The 23,298-nt window shown below is 41.5% G+C and overlaps 1 protein-coding gene across 1 annotated transcript; it reads right to left on the bottom strand.

Moving 5' to 3' along the window:
* Positions 1–215: 215 nt before the first annotated feature.
* On the bottom strand, positions 216–23,043 carry LOC127568064 (arginase, hepatic-like). Its single transcript, XM_052011330.1, has 8 exons — positions 22,752–23,043; positions 22,588–22,660; positions 20,974–21,148; positions 18,147–18,306; positions 8,451–8,545; positions 7,686–7,790; positions 4,447–4,583; positions 216–2,598 (listed from the first exon to the last, which is right to left on the bottom strand). The coding sequence occupies exons 1-8, from the start codon at positions 22,860–22,862 to the stop codon at positions 2,471–2,473; spliced, it is 984 nt and encodes a 327-aa protein (XP_051867290.1). The 5' UTR covers positions 22,863–23,043; the 3' UTR covers positions 216–2,470.
* Between the last annotated feature and the right edge of the window lie 255 nt (positions 23,044–23,298).

Below are 23,298 nucleotides of genomic sequence, written 5' to 3'. Positions count from 1 at the left end.
CTAACCATAAAACAGAAAAGAGTAAAGGTTAATAGTGACTACTCAGAGTGGGGAAAAAATGAGACATGTTGTTCCAAAGAAATCAAGACTAGGAGCATCACTGTTCACAATTTAATAATTTGGAAGAGAAAAATTTCCAAGAATACTAATAAAAAATTAATAAAAAATAAGATGGTAATGATAAATTTGCAAAATTGAGATATAACTGTCAAATTAAATTTTATTACTGGTGAATGTCAGGTGATACATTTTGGCAAGAAGACTAAATTTCATATAGATGTCCAAATGAGGAGCAAATGAATTTCATGATACAGAAACATATATCATTATAGCAGTGATGCAGGTTATTAAGACATAAAAAAGCAAAACAGACACTAGAGTTCATTTCTGAATTGATGAAATTAAAAAAAAGTTACATCACATTTGCCTGGAATGTGATTATCCCATAATTGGATTTTTGTGAACTGTTCATTTCCACAATGGCAGGCATGGTAGCATAATGCTTTACAACGCCAGCAACCCGGGTTCAAATCTGGCCACTGTCTGTAAGGAGTTTGTACATTCTCCCCATGTCTGTGTGGGTTTCCTCCGGGTGCTCCGTTTTCCTCCCACATTCCAAAGATGTACAGGTTAGGAAGTTATGGGCATGCTATGTCGGCGCCGGAAGCGTGGTGACACTTGCGGGCTGCCCCCCAAAAATCACTACGCAAAAGATGTATTTCACTGTGTGTTTCGATGTACATGTGACTAATAAAGACCTTATCTTAAAAAAATAGACAAGCACTTACTGAGGATGATACAAAATGGTTCGGCAAGGATTCCAAAACTGAGAGGATGTAATTATCAGGAAAGGCTGATGAGGCTGAGCCCCATTTACTGGAGAATGAGAAAACTGATGTTCATTTCATTGAAGATGTTTAAAATTACAAAATAGTTTGATTGAGTAAGAAAGAAGATGTTTCCATTATGTGGGAGACCATGTAGTTCTAAAACCGAAGGTCATTATTATAAGATAATTACTAATAAGCCAATAGGACATTCAGAAAGATTATTTTTTACTCAAAGAACGTGGAATATGCTCCCAAAATGAATGACTGTGGCAGACAGCATAGGTATATTAAAGAGGAAGCTAGACAACCACCTGAAGAAAAGAACAAGCTTGGGCTAAACTCTGGCACATACCATTTCTAGAGTAATAGAGTCATTGAAATCATACAGCATGGAAACAGGCCATTCAGCCCAACTTATCCATGTCAAGCACTGGGCACTCTTCTGTATTAATCCTATCTCCCAGCACTTGGTCCATAGTTCTATGTTAAGCATTCAAATGCTCATCTAGGCACTTCCCACAGTTAGTTACCCAGCTTCAACCACTCTCTCAGAGCCTGCAATCCAGGTACCACTCTCTGTGTGAAGAAGGTCCCTCTCATATCCCCTCTGAATCTCTTCCCTCTTACCCTAAATCTGTGTCCTCTAGTTTTAGTTACCTCTGACATGAGGAGAACTTTCCTGTTCTCTACACTCATAATTTTAAACACCTCAATCCTGTCCCCTCTTAACCTCCTTATAGAAGTCTTAGCTTCTCCATTTCTCCTTGTAACTGGACTGTTCCATCCCGGCCAATATCCTATGAATCTTCTCTGCACCCTCTTCAATGCTATTACATTCTTCCTATAGCACGGTGACCAGAACTGCTCACAATACTCCAGCTGAGCTCTGACCAAGATTTTTTAAAGTTGCTGTATAACCTCCCAACTTCTGTATTCAATGCCCAACTAATGAAGGCCAGTATCTTATATGCCTTCCTAACCACATGATCTATCCGTGTTGCCACCTTCAAAGATCCATGGACTTGTAATCCAAAGTCTCTTTGTTCCTCAGTACTCTGTAAGACCCCACCAGACATGATGTATGTCCTAGCCTCATTAGTACTCTCAAAATGCATCACCTTACATTTGTCTGGACTAAACTCCATCTGCCATTTTTTGGCCCATTTCAGCAGCACACCGATATCTCTCTGCAGCCTAAGTCTATCTTCCACACTATCAACAACTCCATCAATCTTTGTGTCTTCCGCGAACTTACTGATCATGCCTCCTAGATCCACATCCAAGTTATTCACATATATTACAAACATTTCTGCACTGTACACTTCAAATAGCCCTTTGAACCAGACTGAAATCAAGACAGTATCTAGGGAGAATGGGGCTGGGATTAAAGTATGTGGCTGCTTTGGGACCTGAAAAGGAATGATTTCATTTATTGGCATTAATCCATCTAGATCTTGCTTCAGGCAATCAAAGTACAAATTAAAAATAAATCATAAACCTTTTACCATATTGAATCACCATTTTAGACTAAGTTTGTCAAACTTGTTCTCTGGAAATACAAGTGATTCATGAATGTTCATAGCTATGATGGAATAAAAGACAAAGCTTGTTGGAATTCCAGCAAAGAATGGTCAGTAGATTTATTTTTGTATGCAGCCAAATGCTTTCAGGATAACATCTCGACCAGTATTCACAGTAGATGCAATATCTTCTTGGGTTTTTCCTAAAAGGGGATTAACTTCCACTAGGTCAATTGCTGACAGGAGACCTGTAGAAGATAATATAGCACACATATAAACAGCATAACATGCTTAGAAGAAAAAAATTCCATTTAACATAACATAGGCCTGCACATTAAGCATAAACGTTAGGAGCCGATTTGAGTTAAGTATTAATATTAAACAAGAAGTGTGGAAGTATTCATTGGAAAAAATGGCATGATACTTTAGACTTAAGACTGAATTTGAGAATGTTTTTGATTGACCCAGTGAAAGATTGTATCAAGTGACCTAGATGAAGGGGAATTTGAATGTAAAACAAATAACAAGATAAAGTCAGTTATCCAACATGTTCTATTATCCAAGTCTGACTTCATTTTGTCATCTGGGTATTATCTGTAAGAACATAAGCACACAAGAAAATAGGAGTAGCGGTAGGTCACTCGGCCCCTCAGGTTTGCCCCACCATTCAGTATGATCATGGCTGATCTGTCCCAGGCCTCATCTCTCTTCTGTATCAGCCCCGCATAGCCCTCAATTCCCTGAATTCCATGATTCCTTCATTTCTTTATAACAAGCACAAAAACAGCTGAATGGTCCAAAGTGTGCACTACTATACTTTGCACCATTCTGTTGTTTTTGTGCTCATTGCTGTATTTATTGTTGTAGTTCTTATTCCCATGTACATTGTTTACACGGTGAGCTTCACATGAGCAAGGAATTTCATTACACCCCAGTGTATGTGCAAATAATCTAATCTGAATCTGAATCCATTTGGTTGAATCAGGATATTTTTCCAATCTTTTTCCAGTGACCCATCTGAGTCAGCATTTACTACATGGAGTGGGGGTCAAAAGTACAAGTAGATGACTAGGATATCCTGTGGAGTAGTGATTTCCAAATGGATTAAATTTCCACTTGCCTATCCAATATGACCATAATCCATTTCTCTAAGCTCCCTTGTATTACCAAATGGGACTGTGCCATTGAAAGGGAATAAAGTTACAGGTGCAGCTGGTTTGTTCTCCCACAGGAGTACAACTAAAGGGCTGAACTACCCCAAAGATCAAATTTGCTTTCCCACTAGAGTCCTAGGTACACGATGGAGGGAGTCCACAGCCCTTTTCTTTCTTGAAGGTATCCACAGATATTTATAGCAATTTGCTACTGTCTGCCATTTTCCCACAGCAATCATTGAATTCGGTATTATGTTGTTTGGGGAGGTTGGGGGTGGAGCAGGGGTGGCTGAGATGGAATGGAAGAGAAATAAAAGAAAAAATGAAAATGAGGGAATGGCAATCAGCAACCTCAGTCTGGGAAAGAAGTACAGGTCAGGTGGTGCAGCAACAGTAAGGCATATAGCGCAAATTCTTCCCTGTGGTCCCTCAAGGCTCCGTAGTCTCTTGGTAGGGATTGTCCAAAAACATCCACCCCATGACGATGGACATAAAAATAGGTTTTCCTCAAGTCAAATTTAGCTTGTGTCTTCTATGGTCACCATTCATTTGCTATAGTCCCCTTGCCCTAATTCCATGCTCTCAGTTGAAAATAAAGTTATATTTATTGGTAACTTGCATTTACTATGTCCATTACATCTGTTTTCATTTCAGATTTCCGGTATCTGCAGTTTTTTTGATTTTTAATTACATTAATGCCAGAGTTCTCTGCACCAGAGGCAATACCATACACTTGTATCATAAGCTGAAGGCAATTGGTGATCTTAGCAAGGTATTTTTTTACATTTATTTTTGAACAAACTATAACTGTCGCAACTTTGGTCTACTGGCACCCAACAACATGATCTGAGATCTCTTAATACCCCTGGGGTTCTCAGTTTACATTATATGATCGAAGAGAACTAATTACATTATCACTATAGGCATCTTCCTTTCTCTTACCTGTGTTATGGATTTCCTTTGCCAAGAAGACACCTTGTTCATATGTGAGACCTGCTTCTACAGGGGTTCCTGTTGCTGGTGCCAGGACAGGATCAAATCCATCAATGTCAAAACTAAGGTGTATCGGTTTCTTCACTCTTGAGAAAGTAAGATGTTAGATGATGATTAACTTTATTTATAAATTTGTTCTCACCCCTGTAAAAATAATAGACAAATCACTTTAATGGAAGCTATTAAGCATTTGTCTACTATTACCACTAACAGCCTTGAAATAATAGATGATCAATGGCTTTGGTATGTTAGATGTAGGACCAGTATGCTGTTGAGTGTTCCCAGCATTATTTCAGCCAATAACACTTGACATCTCCAGAACTGGGCATTGAGGTGTCTTTGCTGCACTATTGCTCTATATATGAGAGGGAAGAATTGCTATGGTGGTGGGGCGGGAGAAACCTGGGGCCAAGAATGATATCCTCCCCACCATCTCTTCACTCTGAGGTCATTGACATGATCAGCTACATATATCCAGATCAGTAATCACACTAAAAATAAGTTTGGAACCTTTTCCTGGTTGAATAAGTAAGCAGACTTGTTGCTTGTGTTACGGACTCAGTGAAAGTCCCTTTAAGATAGAGAGTGTGTGTGTATGTGTGTGTGGGGCGTGCTTACGTCAATAGAAGATAAAGGACGTAATGACGTTGTAGAAGAAGAAGAAGGAGAGAGAGAGAGAGAGAAGGGAGAGAGACACCAGCCTGCTTGTTTTTCTCTATCGATGGATGAGAAACAATAACTGTGTTTGCCACTGAAATCCATGTATGGAAGTTGGAAGTAATCCGGTGGAGTTCACTTTGTTGCTGACCTGTAGAAGGAAACAGGTATTTGTGTGTGTGGACGACCACGATTCGGATGCTTTTCGGGGTGAGGAAGTCACTACCGAGTAAACACAAGTGTCGTTTGGGGTTCCATCGTGGAACATTTGGATTTCGTATTTACTCTCCCTATGTTCTCTACATCTACGTCTTATCTTTTGACAACGGTGGTTGTTGAAGAAGCCCTTGCTCATGTTTCACCTTATGGCTTGCGGAACTGAACTTTAAGAACCATTCCGGAACTGGGAGTTTGGGACTTTGCCACCCACACACACGAAGAGTTTAGTTTTGGGGTTAACGTTCGAGGTTTAACATTTTTGAATTCTAACATACTAACATTTTTACTTTTATTTTACGTATTATCATAAGTAGTAATTAATAAAATAGTTTTTAACACTGAATCATGCTCAGTGTGTTTCTTTTGTTGCTGGTTCGTGACATTTGTTTCAAGAAGCTCTTCCATATTCAACACAGACTTGTAAATTGATAATAGATTTCACAATCTGTGGGGGTTACTCAGTCAAACGCCTCCCAACTCTGACTCGCTATTGGCTACCTGACCAATGCCTCCAATAATCAGCCTGACCCCCAACACCATCCCTCGCTACCTGTCCTACCCAGACTTCTTATTCCTTCTTTGAACAAGCCATGTCTCTGCAATCCTCTCTGTGGTCCCTTTCCCACTCCACCTCGCCATTGCACTGGGAATAAAACATTCTATCCCCCCACCCCCACCCCCATTATTAAAGCAGCTATGAGGATATTGCTCATGCTATTTAGAAACCATACAACACTTTTATTATTGCTGGACTTGTGATATTGGAGATGCCATAGAAAGCATCCTATCCAGAAGCATCACAGCTTGGTATGGCAACTGCTCTGCCCGTGATTGCAAGGAACTGGAGAGAGTTGCGGACACAGCACATATCAGAAACCAGCCTCCCCTCCATGGACTCTGTCTACACTTCCCGCTGCCTCGGTAAAGTAGCCATCATAATCAAAGACCCCGCCCACCCCGGACATTCTCTCTTCTCCTCTCTCCCATTGGGCAGAAGATACAAAAGCCTGAAAGCACGTACCACTAGGCTCAAGTACAGCTTCTATCCCGCTGTTATAAGACTATTGAACGGTTCCCTAGTACGATAAGATGAACTCTTGACCTCACAATCTACCTCGTTATGACATTGCACCTTATTGTCTGCCTGCAATGCATTTTCTCTGTAGCTGTGACACTTCATTTTGCAGTCTGCTATTGTTTTACCTTGTAATACCTCAATGCACTGTTGTAATGAAATGATCTGTATGGATGGCATGCAAAACAAAGTTTTTCACTGTACCTTGGTACATGTGACAATAATAAACCAATTTACCAGTTTATAAAGACTGCAGATGCTGGAATCTGGAGCAAAAAACATACTGCTGGAGGAACTCAGTGGGTCAAGTGGCATCTGTGGGGGGGAGGGGGGGTGGGGAAATCAGTCCCGTTGTAGGGTCTCCCCTGCCCACCACCCCCCCCCCCCACATAATGCTGATCAACCTACTGATTTCCTCCAGCAGTTTATTTTTTGTCATATTGGATCTCCTGTAGATGCACAATTGCCCCATCCAATTTTAGCTCCACTTAAACAGACAGAAATTCAAGTAAACTATGACATGGCATTGAGGTGAGAAATGAACTGTGTGTGGTGTTAGTACTGAGTTCCTACAGCAGATCATTTGTTACTTTTACCCTCACCTCTGACCATCTGCTCCTTCAATGCTCCAAGTGTCTAATTGCTTCCAATCTCAGTCCATTCTTCTCCCAGCTGCCCTACTATCCTGCATACTATGTGAAACTCAGTGTGTGCAAAATATTCTTGGCAGTACCTCTCATACATTAGATCTGCACATATTGTTCTGCTCTTGGGTGATTTACATTGACTTTCAGTATGCCAATATCTCAGTTTTAAAGTGATCTACCTTGGTTTCTATTTCTTCATGGTTTTCCCCTTTCCCCTCCCAGTGTTTGCAAGCTCCCTCAGCTCTCAAATATAATCCAAACTTTCCACCTTCTGATCTAGGCCACTTAGAAGCTCCTTTGGTGGCTGTACCTTCAAGATTTAGGTTAACACTTTGGCTTTCCCTTCCTGATCCTCTGTCTCACATGATTTCTCTCCTTTTCAGATGTTCCTTAAAGTTCACCTGTATTACAAAGCCTGTGGTCAGCTCTCCAATTATCTCTTACTTTGGTTCAGGTTTAACTTATTCCTGATTATGTCTCCATGAGCACACCAGACTTTTTGGATTAAAGACTCTAGACATGTGAAAGTTGTTACTGCTGAAAACAATTTTCTAGACATCAAATTAGCACAAGGTTCGCAAAATTTATACCTGGAAAACAAGTATTCATTGGTCAGCTCCATGACTTTATGTATTCCCATCCGATTCACATCTGCCATTGAGAAGAATTTAATTCCTAATTTTTTTATAATATCCCTGAAAAATTGAAGCAAAAAGGTTAAAATAATATAAAAGCAAATAATGCCGTATTATAAAAATTGCCAACTTAATCTGATTATTCCTGTCTCACCTCTCCTATTCCTTCCTTAGGAAAGGAGATCAATACCCTACACAATACACAAGATGTTGGCTCACTAATACTTTTGTATTCAATTCCATAAAATTACTGACAATATTCAGTCATTTTTCCTAATTACTTGCTGTAGGTGCATATTAGCTTATTGTGATTCATGCACTCAGACACTTAGATGCCTCTCATCTCGGAGCTCTGTAATCTCTTACCATTTAGATAACATGCTTCTGTTTTTATTTTTCCTGCCAAAATGGAGAATTTCACATTATTCCACCTATTCATTAGATTAAGATACAAAATATTTATGTTTGGTACTATGAAAAAGCAGTGTTCTATGTATATGGACAATATGCTATTTACTGTGTTTGCAAAACCATCCTGTATTTATGCTAGCTAATATTAATTTCCCATATCTCAGTGGAAAATTAAACCCTAATAGATCCTAGAAAAAATTCTAAATGAATCACAGATGGTTCTAAAGTTTGACACCAGTTCTAAATCAATTTTGAATATGAATAACATGAACTATAGATTTGGAGTTTAGTTCCGGCTGAGAAACTTACTTTTCACCTGGGTCCACATCCCTCAGACCAACGTAAACAATATCTTTTGCAGATAAACATGGCTCCAGCCAACTGAATCCTGGGACAGCAGGAAACTAAGTTGGGAAAACAAAAGGTGGCTCAAAGAAATTTAAATCTACCAACTAATGGACAGAATATTGCCCTTGTTTGATGTAATGCTGAAATGCAGCATGAATAAATTCTAACTTATTGGAAAAGCTAACCCAACTAATTACAACTCCTGCCTCCCTCCCACCTGCAGACTCCAACTTCAAGGAATCTGGTGAATATAAGACCAGAAAACATTACAAAAACAGAAACACCAAGCAGGTCAGGCAGCATCAGATGAATTCAACAGCTTCAGGTGACTCACACTCTGTATCTATGAGAAATGGCCAGTTCTCAAATCATAGACCATGAAAACAGGCCCTTCAACCCACCATGTCGATGCTGATCATCAAGTATCCAGTTTAGCAGTTAGCATAACGCTATTACAGCGCCAGTGACCTGGGTTCAATTCCCACCACTGTCTGTAAGGAGTTTGTACATTCTCCCCGTGTCTGCATGGGTTTCCTCCGGGTGCTCCGGTTTCCTCCACATTCCAAAGATGTACAGGTTAGGAGCTGTGGGCATGCTATGTTGGCGCCGGAAGAGTGGCGACACTTGTGGGCTGCCCCCAGCACGTTCTCAGTAACATAAAAAAAAGACACTGTGTGTTTCGATGTGCATGTGACTAATAAATAAATATCTATCTATCCATTTTCCAGTATTTGGCCCATATCCCACATGTATTGGTGATTCAAGTGCTAATCTAAATGCTTGCTAAATATTGTGAGAATCTTTGCCTCCACCGTCCCTTCATGCAGTACATTCAAGATTCTAACCACCTTTTAAGTGAAAAAAATTCTTCCTAGACATCCTCTCCAAACATCCTACCACTTACCTTAAATCTATTTCCTCTGGGTATAGATACCTCTTCTTTGGAAAAAGTCTCTTACTATCTACCATATCTTTGGCTCTCATAATTTTGTATACCTCTATCAGGTCCCAACACAGCCTGCTTCACTCCAGGCAAAAAACTCAGCCTCTCCAGTCTGTCCTCATACCTGAAATGCTGCATCCCAGGCAACATCCTGATGCATCTCCTCTGTACCTTCTCCAGTGCAATCACATCCTTCCTATAGTTTAGTGATCAGGACTACACACCTACAGCTCTGGCATGACCATTGTTTTATAAGGTTGCACCAAAACCTCCATCCTCTTGTATTCTATGCTCAATTAATGAAAACAAGCATCCCATATAACTTCTTAACTAGCTTATCTGTGCTGCTACATTCAAGGATATTTGGACTTGAACACCAAGGTCCCTCTGTTCCTTAATATTCCCTTGTACCCTACCATTCATTGTGTATGTCTGAGCTTTATCAGGATTAAATTCCATTTGCCCATTTTACCAATTCATCACCATTATCCTGTAGCCTATGACCGTTCTCATCTGCCATTGATTATCCTTCTTTAATATCGGCTTAGTTTTCTCTCTCTATTAGCACTTCAAAAGCATAGCATTCCATACAGACACAAAAGAGACTGCAGGTGCCGGAAATCTGGAGCAACAAACACAAAACGCTGGAGGAACTCAGCAGGTCAGGCGAAGAAGGGAATGGAGGGAAATGAACAGTTGATGTTTCAGGCCAAGACCCTTCATCAGGATGAGCATTCCATACAGCTTTGTTTGTGTGTGCTCTCTCTCTTTAACTGCTTCCATCTTACAGCTTTTAAGTGTCTTTGTTCATGTTATTTCTCTCTAATTGCCCACATCAATCAGATTTCTTCATCAATGGCTTATTCCCCTAGAAACCCTGGTCTCACCTCACCAGAGATATTCCCTTTGTCCACACATTTTCTGCAATTTAAAACTAATTTCTTTTCTTACTTTCCCAGTTCTGACAAAGTATCTTTGGCAGTTCAAAACTGAGATTAGTTGAGGAGTTATGGGCCATCATCAAGGGAAGAAGTGTATACACCACAATCTGCAACTTTGAAGCCAACCACTCTAATACCTCACACTATCATTACCATTAACCCTTGGGACCCCAGAGTTTGTGGGTTCTCTGGTGTTGCTGCTTACTAAAGCAAATAACAAAGGCAGTGCTACCAACTGAGCATCCTTTACTTAAGGCCACAAACTTTCAATACACCACAGCAGCTAGTACAAAAATGCAAGAAAGCCATACTACATAATACCAAGTTTTAAAGGTACCCTTGTATGCAATACCTGGCCTACCCATTGAAGAGGAAATAAATTATAAACCATCAACAGGTTATATATTTACCAGTGTATACATACTTATTAACTCAATTAATTATAAATTCAATTGATCAGCCGGTCTTTTTAATATCTGAGATTGTCTCAGCAGTATGGGTACATATATAATCCCTCAACTGTCCATTTCAGCTGCTCTCAATTCTGGTGGATCACTTCTACCTATAGGCTGTGTGTCATTCACTCAGTTTCAGAGTCCTGTGCCTCCTGCTTCATGTCTTGTCCAGCAAACTCATCCTGTAATTCAAATCCATGCTTATTCTGCGCATTGTGTTCTCAATCATCCATGTTCATGAGTATCATTTGCTTGCATCTATTGACCTTCATGAGTGTCATTGACTTTTGTAGCCTATCTTCACTGAACAGCTTCCAAGTTCTCGTACTTCCACGATCTTGACAATCTGGTGATTGTAACAATCTCAGTGTCTCCCATTTGAAACCATCCCTGCTGACTTTGCCACTTGTGTTGCACATAGAACATAGCACAGTACAACACAGAACAGACCCAAATTCTGGCTCCTTTTCTATCTCCCAACTGTCCTTTCAAGTCGGGCTGCACCAAGCTCAATCCAAGTCCTCAACTGTCAACCCACCAACACCTCAGCTGAGGATACCCTGTGATGGCGTGAGGGACGATTCTGTATATGAGCAGGAACAAAGCAAGCTGATGTTTTGTGGACTATTGGACCCTTTGTCCAAAAACTTGCACTTCATTATTTCCTCCTCTGTGCAGACCAGTTGAGCAGCCTTCCCAATAGATGCTGGATGGTTAAGTCACAATGGATCCCAGGCTGTGCCACTATGAACCAAGAATCATTGTCTATCAAAGTGGATAAATTTACATTTTTCCACTGCCAAGTCCTTGCCGATAGACAGAAACTTTCTGCAAGTCCTCGCAGCCAACACTGCCCTAGCTTACTATTAAGAACAAACTTGAATATATTAGACTTGATCGCCTCATTCAAATCATTGAATTAGATTGTGAATGGCTGGAGCCCACTAGTCACAGCCTCCAAACCCAAAAGTGACCCATCTATGTTTTCTGTCCATTAACCAGTTCTCAATCCATACGAGTACATTAACCCCAATACTATGTGTTTTAATTTTATTTAATAGTCTCCTGTTTAGCACCTTATCAAAGGCCTTCTGAAGCTCCAAGTACATCACATCCACTGATTTCCCCTTATTTAGTTTATTAACTACAAACACAAAATACTAACAAATTTATTGAATTTGATTTTCTCCTTCCATAAATCAATGTTGACTCTGCCCTATTCTATTATTATTTTGTAAGTGCCCTCTAATGAAAGAATTTGGCACTTTCCCCTCAGCTACTGATGTAGGGCTAAAGTTCAGATGTATCAGTTGGCTCTCTCACTTCCAATTGCCACCACCTTTTCTGAAACAAGTTTTTGCCCATTCATGTTGATTCTGAATCTCAGATGTGCCATCTCAGATAGAGCAGAATTTAGTGCCAATCTTGTAGTATGACCATATGAGAACAAAAGAAACATATTGGGCATGAAAAACACGAGGATGCTGGAGGAACTCAGCAGGCCAGGCAGCATCCATGGAGAAAAGCAGGCAGTCAATATTTTGGGTCAGGACCCTTCCTCAGGACTGAAGATATAGGAGGGAAAAGCAGAGCAGTGATAGGTGGACAAAAGAGGGGAGGTGGGGTGGGCACAGGGTGGTGATAGGTAGATGCAGGTAAGAGATAGTGATAGGCAGGTGCGGGGGAGGAGGGGAGAGCAGATCCACCAGGGGATGGGTCAAAGGTAAGGAGAGAAATGGAAAAAAGGGTAGAAAAAAGAGAGATAGGTCAGGAAAGGGAAGAAGAGAAGAAGTATGGTTGGGGGGGGGGGGGGGGTGGGTGGTGTGGGGAAAGGCAGTGGGGATTATTTAAAGTGGGAGAATTCAATGTTCATGCCCTTAAACTGCAAGGTTCCAGCATCTGCAGTCCTTTGTTTCTCAAACATATTGGGCACTTTTCACATCATAGAATGTCCCAAAGAACATCCAACCAATGAACTACTTTTGAAAAGCAGTCTTTGTTGTTTTGTAGTCTAAATTACATTCAAAACAAACTGTGAACTTGTGACATTTGGCGAGGAATCATTCATCCAACCACCTATACAAGATACAAATCCAGAAACAGATTTCCACCCACAATCTTGCCTCCCCCAAACCCAGTCATTTAAAGATAATTTCATCATTGCATATTATGAAATCCTACTTTAAAAGAGCTCTTGAAGACTTATGAATCTGAATCTCCTGTGTATTCCAGCCCGGGTGGAAAAGGTATTCCAAATTCTGGCAGTACTTTTAGCTCTACCAGGATAATGGATGGGGAAAACGCCCTTTGAGTATCACAAGGCATAATCAAACAGGATATAATTGAAGGGTATTCCTGTGGCTAATCCTTGAAGAGACTAAACAAATTCAGCTCAATAATCTAGACCATAAAACAGTATAGCAACAGGTCATTCGGCCCACAATGTTGTGCCAAACTAATTAAGCTAATGAAATTTAAACCCTTCTCCCTGCACGTGGTCCATCTCCCTCCATTCTCTCCATGTTTATCTGCCTATCTAAGAGCCTCTTAAACGCCTGTATCATATCAGCCTCCATCAGTACGCTTGGCAGCACATTCCAGGTACCCACCACTCTCGATGCAAAAAACTTGCCCCACACATCTCCTTTGAACTTTCCCCCTCTCACCTTAACTACACTTAAATAAACTTAGAGTCATAGAGTACAACAGCACAGAAACAGGCCCATCGGCCCAGCTAGTCCATGCCAACCTGATCTTCTGCCTAGTCCCAGCTACCTGCACCCAGGCTATATCCCTCCAAACCCCTCCCATCCATGTACCTATCCAAACTTCTCTTAAATGTTACAATTGAACGCACATCCACCACTTCCAGTGGCAGCTCGTTCCACACTCACACCACTCTCTGAGTGAAGTAGTTCCCCCTCGGATTCCCCTTAAATATTTCACCCTAAACCTATGACCTCTAGTTCTAGTCTCACCCAACCTGAGGGGAAAAAGCCTGCATGCATTCACCCTATCTATACCCCTCATAATTTTGTATACCTCTATCAGATCTCCCCTCATTCCCCTGAGCTCCAGGGAATAAAGTCCTAACCTATTCAACCATTCTCTCTAACTCAGTCCTCAAGTCCTGGTAACATCCTTGTAAATGTTCTCTGCAGTCTTTCAAGCTTATTGATATCTTTCCTGTAGGTAGGTGACCAGAACTGCACACAATACTCTAAATTCAGCCTCACCAACATCTTGTACAACTTGAACATAACATCCCAACTCCTGTACTCAGTGCCCTGATTTATGAAGGCCAATGTGCCAAAAGCTCTCTTTATGACCCTATCTACCTGTGATGCCACTTTCAAGGAACCATGAATCTGTGTTCCCAGGTCCCTTTGTTCTACCGCACACCTCAGAGCCCTACCATTCACTGTGCAAGTCTTACCCTGGTTTGTCCTCCCACTTGTTTGCACTTAATACCATCTGCCATTGCTGGTCAAGATCACGCTGCAAGCTTTGATAGCCTTCCTTGCTGTCTACTATGTCCCCAGTACAAGGTGTCATCTGCAAATGTGCTGATCCAGTTTACCACATTATCATCTAAATCATTAATATAGATGATAAACAACAATGGACCCAGCAGCAATCCATGCGGCACACCACTAGTCACAGGCCTCCAATCAGAGAGACAACCATCTACTACCACTCCCTGGCTTCTCCTGCTAAGCTAACGTTAAATCCAACTGACTACTTCATCCTGAATGCCAAGCAACTTGACCTTCTGGAGCAGCCTTCCATGTGGGACTTTGTCAAAGGCCTTGCTAAAATCCATGTAGACAACGTCTAATGCCTTTCCTTCATCAACCTTCTTGGTAACCTCCTTGAAAAACTCTATAAGATTGGTTAGACATGACCTACCATGCACAAAGCCATGCTGACTATCCCTAATCAGGTCCCGTCTATCCAAATACTTATACATCCTGTCCCTTGGAATACCTTCCAATAATTTACCCATGACTGACGTCAGGCTCACCGGCCTATTATTTCCTGGCTTATTCTTAAAGCCTTTCTTGAACAATGGAACAACATTAGCTATCCTCCAGTCCTCTGGCACCTCACCTGTGGCTAAGGGCATTTTAATGTCTCTACCAGGGTCCCTGCAATTTCTGCACTAGCCTCCCACAAAGTCCGAGGTAACGCCTTGTCAGGCCCTGGGGATTTATCCACCTTAATTCACCTAAAGACAGACAGCGCCTCCTCTTCTGTAATCTGGACATGGTTCATGACCTCACTACTCTTTTGCCTCAGTTCTATAGCTTCTGTATCTGTCTCCAGAGTAAATACAGATGTAAAAACTTCATTTAAGATCTCCCTCATCTCTTTTGGCTCCATGCACAGATGACCACACTTATCTTGAAGAGGACCAGTTTTGTCCCTTGCTATCCTTTTGCTCTTAATATAGCTATAGAAACCCTTGGGATTCTCTTTCACCTTGTCTGCCAGAGCAACCTCATGTCCTCTTTTTGCCCTCCTGATTTCTCTCTTAACTATTCTCTTGAATTTGTTATACTCAAGTGCCTTATTTGATCCTAACTGCCTATACCTGATACATGCCACCTTCTTTTTATTTACCAGGGCCTCAATATCCCTTGATAACCAAGGTTCCCTAAACCTATTAGCCTTGCCTTTTATTCTAACAGGAACGTATAGATTCTGTACTCTCAATATTTCACTTTTGAAAGACTCCTACTTTCCAAGCATCTCTTTGCCGGAAAACAGCCTATCCCAATCCAGATCCCCACTGATGCCATCAAAATTGGCCTTACTCCAATTTAGAATCTCAACCTGAGGACCAGTCCTATCCTTCTCCATGATTATCTTGTAACTAATGGAATTATGATCACTAGATCCGAAGTGTTCACCTACAAACACTTCTGTCACCTGCCCCGTCTCATTCCCTAAGAGGATGCCTTCTTTACCACCCTATCACTTTGTGCGGCCACTTTCAGGGACCTATGGGCTTGGACCCCAAGATCCCTCTGTACATCAATGCTGTTAAGGGCCCGGCCATTAACTGTGAACTTTCCCTTTACGTTTGATCTCCCAAAGTGCAACACCTCATACTTCCCCTGATTAAACTTCACCTGCCATTTCTCTGCCCATATCTACAACTGATCTATATCCCACAGTATTCTTTGCACTTTTCTACACTATCAATCGTTGTGTCATCTGCAAATTTACTAATCCACTCATCCACGTTTTCATCCAGGTCATTTATATACATTACAAACAGCAGAGGTCCCAGTACGGATCCCTGAGGAACACCACTAGTCACAGATCTCCAGCCAGAATAAGTCCCATTGACCACTACACTCTGTCTTCCATGGGCAAGTCAATTCTGAATCCAATTGATCAAGTCATCGTGGATCCCATGCATCTTAATCTTCTGGATGAGCCTACCACTGGGGACCTAGTCTAATGCCTTACTAAAATCCATGTATACTACATCCACTGCTCAACCTTCATCAATCACCTTCGTCACCTCCTTGAAAAACTCAGTTAAGTTAGTAAGATGCGACCTGCCCTGCACAGAGCTGTGCTGACTGGTCCTAATTAGGCCATGCTTTGTCAAATGCTCATAAATCCTATCCCTAAGAATCCTCTCCATTAGCTTCCCTGCCACTGACATGAGACTCACCAGTCTATAATTTCCAGGATTATCCCTACTTCCCTTCTTGAACAAAGCAACAACATTAGCTACTTGCCAGTCCTCTGGGACCTCACCCATGGCTAGAGAGGAGACAAAGATCTTGGTTAAGGCAATCTTATTTCTTGCCTCACTCAATAACGTGGGGTATATCATATCAGGTCCTGGGGACTTATCCACCTTAGCGTTCTTCAGGAGATCCAACACCACCTCTTTCTTTATCTTAAAATGCCTTAGCACATTATCTTGCTCTACACTGATCTCACTATCATCCATATCCTTCTCCTTGCTGAATACTGATGCAAAGTACTCACATCCTCCACCTCCAAGCACATGTTCCCTCTTTTAACCTTGAGTAGTCCTACCCTCTCCCTAGGTATCCTCTTGCTCTTGATGGATGTATGTATTTTATCTCCATTTCTAGATTGTAAGGAGGAGTGATTCTCATGCATCTCTTTGGCAGAGTCAATGGGTCAGAGACATTTAGAAGCATGATAGATAGATAGATAGATAGATAGATAGATAGATAGATAGATAGATAGATAGATAGATAGATAGATAGATAGATAGATAGATAGATAGATAGATAGATAGATAGATAGATAGATAGATAGATAGATAGATAGATAGATAGATAGATAGATAGATAGATAGATAGATAGATAGATAGATAGATAGATAGATAGATAGATTTAATTACACAATTAATGGGAAATAAATTAAAACATTTAGAGTCATGCAACACAGAAACAGGTCCTTTGGCCTACCAACTCCATGCCAGCCATTCAAGCACTATTCCCAGTTTTTATTCTTCACTCATTCCCAACAGCTTCCCCAGATTCTACCACTCACCTACAAGTTAAAGGCAATTTACCAGTCAACCTGATGGCCAGTTAATCTACCTATTGCACATCTTTGGGATGCGAGAGGAAACCAGAGCTCCCAGGGGAGCCCACACAATCACAGAGTGAATGTACAAACGTCACACAGACAGTCACAGGAGGTCAAGATTGAAACTGGATCACCAGAGTGGTGAGGTAGCAGCTTTATTAGTTGCACTACTGTGCAGTTTCTAACTTAAGTAAGAAAAAACAAACCATTTACCTTTTTAAAGACACTCCGTGGCCCCATTGAACTGAAGGGGGCTGTGCTAGATGCACCAGTTATGGCTAACAAAGCTAAGGGGCCGAATATGAAGCGAACACAGCCAGATAGATCAGTAAGCAATGACATGTGTCTGAGCTCAGTCGGTGAGTCCACAGAAAGAGTGGGAGTTCAGATGCATCCACTTCTGTCCTCTAGCAAGTTCTGCGATTATGCATAGGCGCACAAGTGCTGAGCACCCTGCAGCTAGCCAATGGTTTTCCACAGACCTGCCAATTAAACCATCAGTATGATCTACCCCCAACCTCCTCAGCATCACTTCGATGAAGTAAAAATATGATTACATTGATGTCATTGTAGCAATGCCTGCAACCAGCTAGGGATTGACCATTATTGTTCTCTAAAGGAGACGCACACCACTCTGCCCGATTATCCTCAGTAGTGCAATTGAAAATCTACTCCAATTTCTTTTCACACAATTAGCACATTTCAATTTTACAAGAATTTTGCACTTACTTCTGCCTTGAGTTCCTTGATTAGAAATGACACTGGTTGCCCATGAAGATTTCCTGTTGGTGTTGTACTGGGCGTGTTGATATCAGCATGGGCATCGACCCACACTACACACAGGTCAGAGTGAAATGCTGCATGCCCAGAAATTGATCCAATTGCCAAACTGAAATGAAAGAATTATATTAAGAAGTTATCGCACTTAAAGTACATTTCAAATCTTTTCAAATACAAAAACTAGTCAGTGGGGCAGGCAGTGCCTGTGGAGAGAGAAACAGAATTAACATTTCAGATCAATGAACTGAGAAAAGTGTGAAAATAAGGATATTTTAAATTGTAGCAAGAGATGGAGAAAACATTGTCTATGATAGGGACCAAGAGACAATGGATGGTACAGATTGGTGTCAGCTGAGAGAGGGTACTGAAGATTTTTTAATGACAGTTCATTGTCTGGAGAAGGAGAACAGGAGTGAGAAAAATATAAAATTGAACAGTGCTGGAACTGAGATACAGAACAAAGCATTTGCTGGAAATCTGAAACTCCTTCCAACAAAGATCCTCCCTGATCTCCTCAACCACCAAAAATATGGAATGATGTAACTTCTGGAAAATTAAATCACACTCTTTAGTTCCACCTCTCAGTATTACTGACATCAGTATTACTAGGGGGAAGGGAGGTTGCACTTCTTATAAAATAAACTGAGTACACCCAGGGTTGTGACAGGAGTCTGGTTTTAGAAAAAGCCACAAGCTGTTGTCTTGCTATGTCTTTGTTTGACTGCAAACATCTGTGTGGCCAGATTGTGCTCTGAACTCCATCTACAAGTTTGCAGATGATACCACCGTTGTAGGCCGTATCTCAAACATCGATGAGTCGAAGTACAGGAAGGAGGTAGAGAGCTTAGTGGAATGGTCTCATGACAACAACCTTTCCCTCAATGTCAACAAAACAAAAGAGCTGGTCATTGACTTCAGGAAAGGGGATGGTGTACATGCACCTGTCTACATCAATGGTGCTGTGGACAAGAGGGTTGAGAGCTTCAAGTTCCTGGGAGTGAACATCACCAACAGCCTGTTCTGGTCAAATAATGTAGACGCCATGGCCAAGAAAGCTCACCAGCACCTCTACTTCCTCAGGAGGTTAAAGAAATTCATTTTTTTCCCTTTGACTCTCACCAACTTTTATCGATGCACCGTAGGAAGCATCCTATCTGGATGTATCACGGCTTGGTATGGCAACTGCTCTGCCCAGGACGGCAAGAAACTGCAGAGAGTTGTGGACATAGCCCAGCGCATCACGGACACCAGCCTCCCCTCCTTGGACTCTGTCTTTACCTCTTGCTGTCTTGGTGAAGCAGCCAGCGTAATCAAAGACCCCACCCACCCGGGTCATTCTCTCTTCTCTCCTCTTCCATTGGGTAGAAGATACAGGAGCCTGAGGGCACGTACCATCAGACTTAAGGACAGCTTCTACCCCACAGTGATAAGACTACTGAACAGTTCCCTTTTACGATGAGATGGACTATGTCCTCATGATCTACCTTGTTGTGACCCTGCACCTTATTGCACTGCACTTTCTCTGTAGCTGTGACACTTTACTTTGTACTGTTATTGTTTTTACCTGTACTACATCAATGCACTCTGTACTAACTCAATGTAACTGCACTGTGTAATGAATTGACCTGTACAATCGATATGCAAGACAAGTTTTTCACTGTACCTTGGTACAATTCACAATACTAAACCAATGCCAATATAGCTCTCCCCCCACCCATTGGCTGCTGTTGTGTTTTTATTACCATGGAGAGATCTCTGGGCTGGGGAGAGCTGTGCTGCCAAGCAAAGTGAGGAGAGACACCACTAGACAATAGGAAGTGATGGAGATATGAGATTGGGCTGTCTGTCAACATATGGAGCAGGTACTGCCAGTTCCAAACAATGGCTCACTTCTCAGCATTGAACAGACACACCCCTCGCTCCAGCCCTCAGGGACAATTATTGCATATTGCCTCCAGGGTTCATGCCACACCGAGCCACGTGATGACACTTCAACTGTTTCTTTTCTGCAGGAGTGCCAGAGAAGGAGTGAACCATTGACCAGGCTGCATTAGGTCGTAGCAGGGTGTAGCAGGAAAGGAGAGCACTTCTCTCTATCTATTATACTGTAATGACCTCTTTAGGCGCTGATTCCACCTGCGTTCTTCTTCCTGGGAAGAAATCCTGAGATATCAGTGTCATTTGTAGGGGATGGAGGGGCAGTAGTTGAATTTTGAAAGATCTACTTATCATGTGTTTTCATTTAGAATGTTGATATTTTCTTTTAAATGGCAAGAGGTAAACTGGAAGAAAGAGCAAGAGAGATGATGGAGGGACGTAACTACCGGAAGCAAATCGCAGACGCTGATTCCAATCTTTATATGGACGTCTCAGAACATTACAGCCTAATGTTGCTTGACATCAACACTCAGCCAACCGTTACCATCAGTTACACCCCCCCCCCACATTGTGAACACTGACCAATAACTTACAAGTGAACTGAAACTCTCATTCAAGCACCCCCAACCTATTGGAAAGGCCTTCAGTGTGTAATTACCGATCAGCCAGCCCAAGTCCCATGTGAGCCTTCAGAAACTGTGGGCCTGGTGTCTCTAGTTTTTGCTGATAACAGTAACAATTAGGACATTCTCACAGCTTAATTCTGTCTTTAGACATTTATGTATACACTTCATAGTTGAAATGAAATTCCTTAATTTTCTGCAGTTGCATTAAATAGTGACGGAAATCTTGGATTTTTTTTCTACGCATTTTTAACCTCCACAGACCGATCAACTACCTGTGATCTCCGCCAAGAGTGAGACAGATCTGGCCACTTGCTTTCACTTTGTTTACAGCTTGCGAAAGTTTCTCGTTTGCTCTCCCTACAGTTCGGGGCATTTTGACAGTTCCGAATGGTTGATCCTCTGGTTCATCTTCAAATTTCAAATCTCCATAGTCTTTCACATCACACCCTCAAACAACACAGTGAAAGAGAAAATGGGTGAGGTGGAAGCAAATTCAAATTGACTAACTGAAGCATTCATTTATGAATCAGTCTCACTGACCCTCTCAGGCCCTCTTTGTAGATGCGGCCTTAGGTGTAGCAGTGAACCTTATACAAACCAAAGAGGTCCCAGGTCAACAGCCTGGTACCTAGTTGACCAACTTAGTCCAGAGTATTGACCAGTGCTACTGCTGACTCTGTGTTTGTGTGTTACAAGAATGGGCTACAGCAAAGGTTCCTGATCACTGGATGGCGAGCTGCCAATGAGGATGATATTTGAGTAAAGAATTAAGGTGACTTGGCTATGATGACATCCTGGCATATATTATCTGATCCCATGCATGTAAGTTCTAGTGTTCCATTTGTAAGATCAGTGTAAATGAGCAGTTGATAGTTGGCATGGACGCAATGGACCGAAGGGCCTTTTTCTGCACTCTCTCTCTCTGACTCTCATTGTAAATTTGAGAGAATATAGCATTTGCTTCATATTCCAGTAGCACCAGGATATCTTGCCAAGGCAGCCTTTCTTTTAGATGTTGTCTGATTAACTTAGCCTCCTCTGTACCTTCCGTAGCTTTCAAATAATGTCAATATACTTAAAATTCACTGGGATTTACATTCAAACCCGTTATCCTCCACTGAATGTGTTTTCATTTTTAGGCTTTAGCTGCACTCGTTCACATTAAATATAGAACGGTATGTTAATGTTGAACGATGGTGCACTGCTAGAGTGAGTACTTTCAGTTATATTCGGGTATAATGGAACACGCAGAAGGAATTTAATGAACACCACGTTCTTCCCAGAATCAATATTGCGTAGAACAACTTGGATCTTAGCCACTGACCTTAATATATTTCGGCCTGTGGCTATTGGTCATGATTTTAATGTCATTTGCACCTTCTTTGGACCTAGAGTTTAGTTATTTACTTGTGGTATTACCCACCTTTTTAAACCTGCCTTCTCTTTGCCCTCCTCACTCTTGCCCTCTCTATTTACACCTCTAATTTGGCAAGGTCATCAAGGGATTATCTCTCTCTCTCTCTCTCTGCAAATATGTTGCGTGACCTGCCAAGTATTTCCAACATTTTCTGTTCCTCGGACCCTCCGAAACTGTCTGCGTTGAATGCTGTTAACAATACTTTCCGCGTTGAATGTTGTTAACACTTGTTTGGGAATGTTCGATCTAGGACGATTTAAAAGCACACAAAAGCCCCTTCAGTATTTTTTCCCTATCCTAACAATTTATCTTTTTTTTATTTTCATGGGGAAAGCCCTTGTTTCTACCTTTGAGATCGATTCCCAAGTATAATTGACACAATTAACAGAGTGTTTTAACTGTAGACTCGTGGATTAACAAAAAAAAGGCGAATTGAAAAGCTTCCTTTTAATGAAGCTGTACTTATTACCTCCAATACGAAGTGCTTTAACCAGCCCGGATTTCCGTAAAGCAGCGGGCGCCACCTCCACACCCTTCTTTCCCTACAGAGATGCAAAAGAAATTGCGATAAAGCAGAAAGCGAAAGCCCCTTTGTTACTGCCCAACTGCTGGCTGCCCCTTTCGGTAAATTACCTGCCCTCTTGATAAAGGTGCGCCCAGGATTCCGAGTCTGTGATTAAATCTTTTGCTCATCAGACTGGTTCCGCGGTTCAGAAGAACCACACTCTTTGCGAACAACATCATGCTTTCTGACAGACAAGCCTCGAATACTACTCGTCAGTCTTTACTGGATGCCAGGAACCTCTGCAGCGGCGACTCGGGTAGCTATTTATCACAGGCAAGTTACCTAACTCAGGTGTCCACCTAGGGTGACGGAAAGCTTCATCGTTGCCGGGGATAATGAAAGGAAATGCAAAACAGGAGGGGGAGCTATTGATATTCGTATTACATCCAATTTACTTATTGCTAAAGTCGCATCAATGATATGAAATCACGATTCATCGCAACGCCTGTAGTCTCCTTCCCCTCCAAATAAATTAATGTTTTACAGGTTCATATACAAAAAAATACATAAATATATAAACAAAAGATTACTGGAAATCTGTTTTTTTGCACTGATGTTTTGTTTTGCACAGATTTTATCTTCACTGTCTTGTATAATTTATGTACAATTTATGTA

This window comes from Pristis pectinata, chromosome 3, assembly GCF_009764475.1.
Source record: "Pristis pectinata isolate sPriPec2 chromosome 3, sPriPec2.1.pri, whole genome shotgun sequence".
In the NCBI taxonomy this organism is placed as follows: domain Eukaryota; kingdom Metazoa; phylum Chordata; class Chondrichthyes; order Rhinopristiformes; family Pristidae; genus Pristis; species Pristis pectinata.
This window is presented reverse-complemented; position numbering and strand designations above follow the sequence as displayed.

Excerpts from the sequence above, each read along its gene's own strand:
- LOC127568064 (XM_052011330.1), bottom strand. The coding sequence starts at position 22,862 with ATGATGTTGTTCGCAAAGAGTGTGGTTCTTCTGAACCGCGGAACCAGT. Across the intron at positions 21,149-22,587 it reads TAAAGCACTTCGTATTGGAG|GGTGTGATGTGAAAGACTAT; the intron begins GTAATAAGTACA and ends GTGTTGTTTGAG. Across the intron at positions 4,584-7,685 it reads AATGAATACTTGTTTTCCAG|AGTGAAGAAACCGATACACC; the intron begins GTATAAATTTTG and ends TACTTTCTCAAG.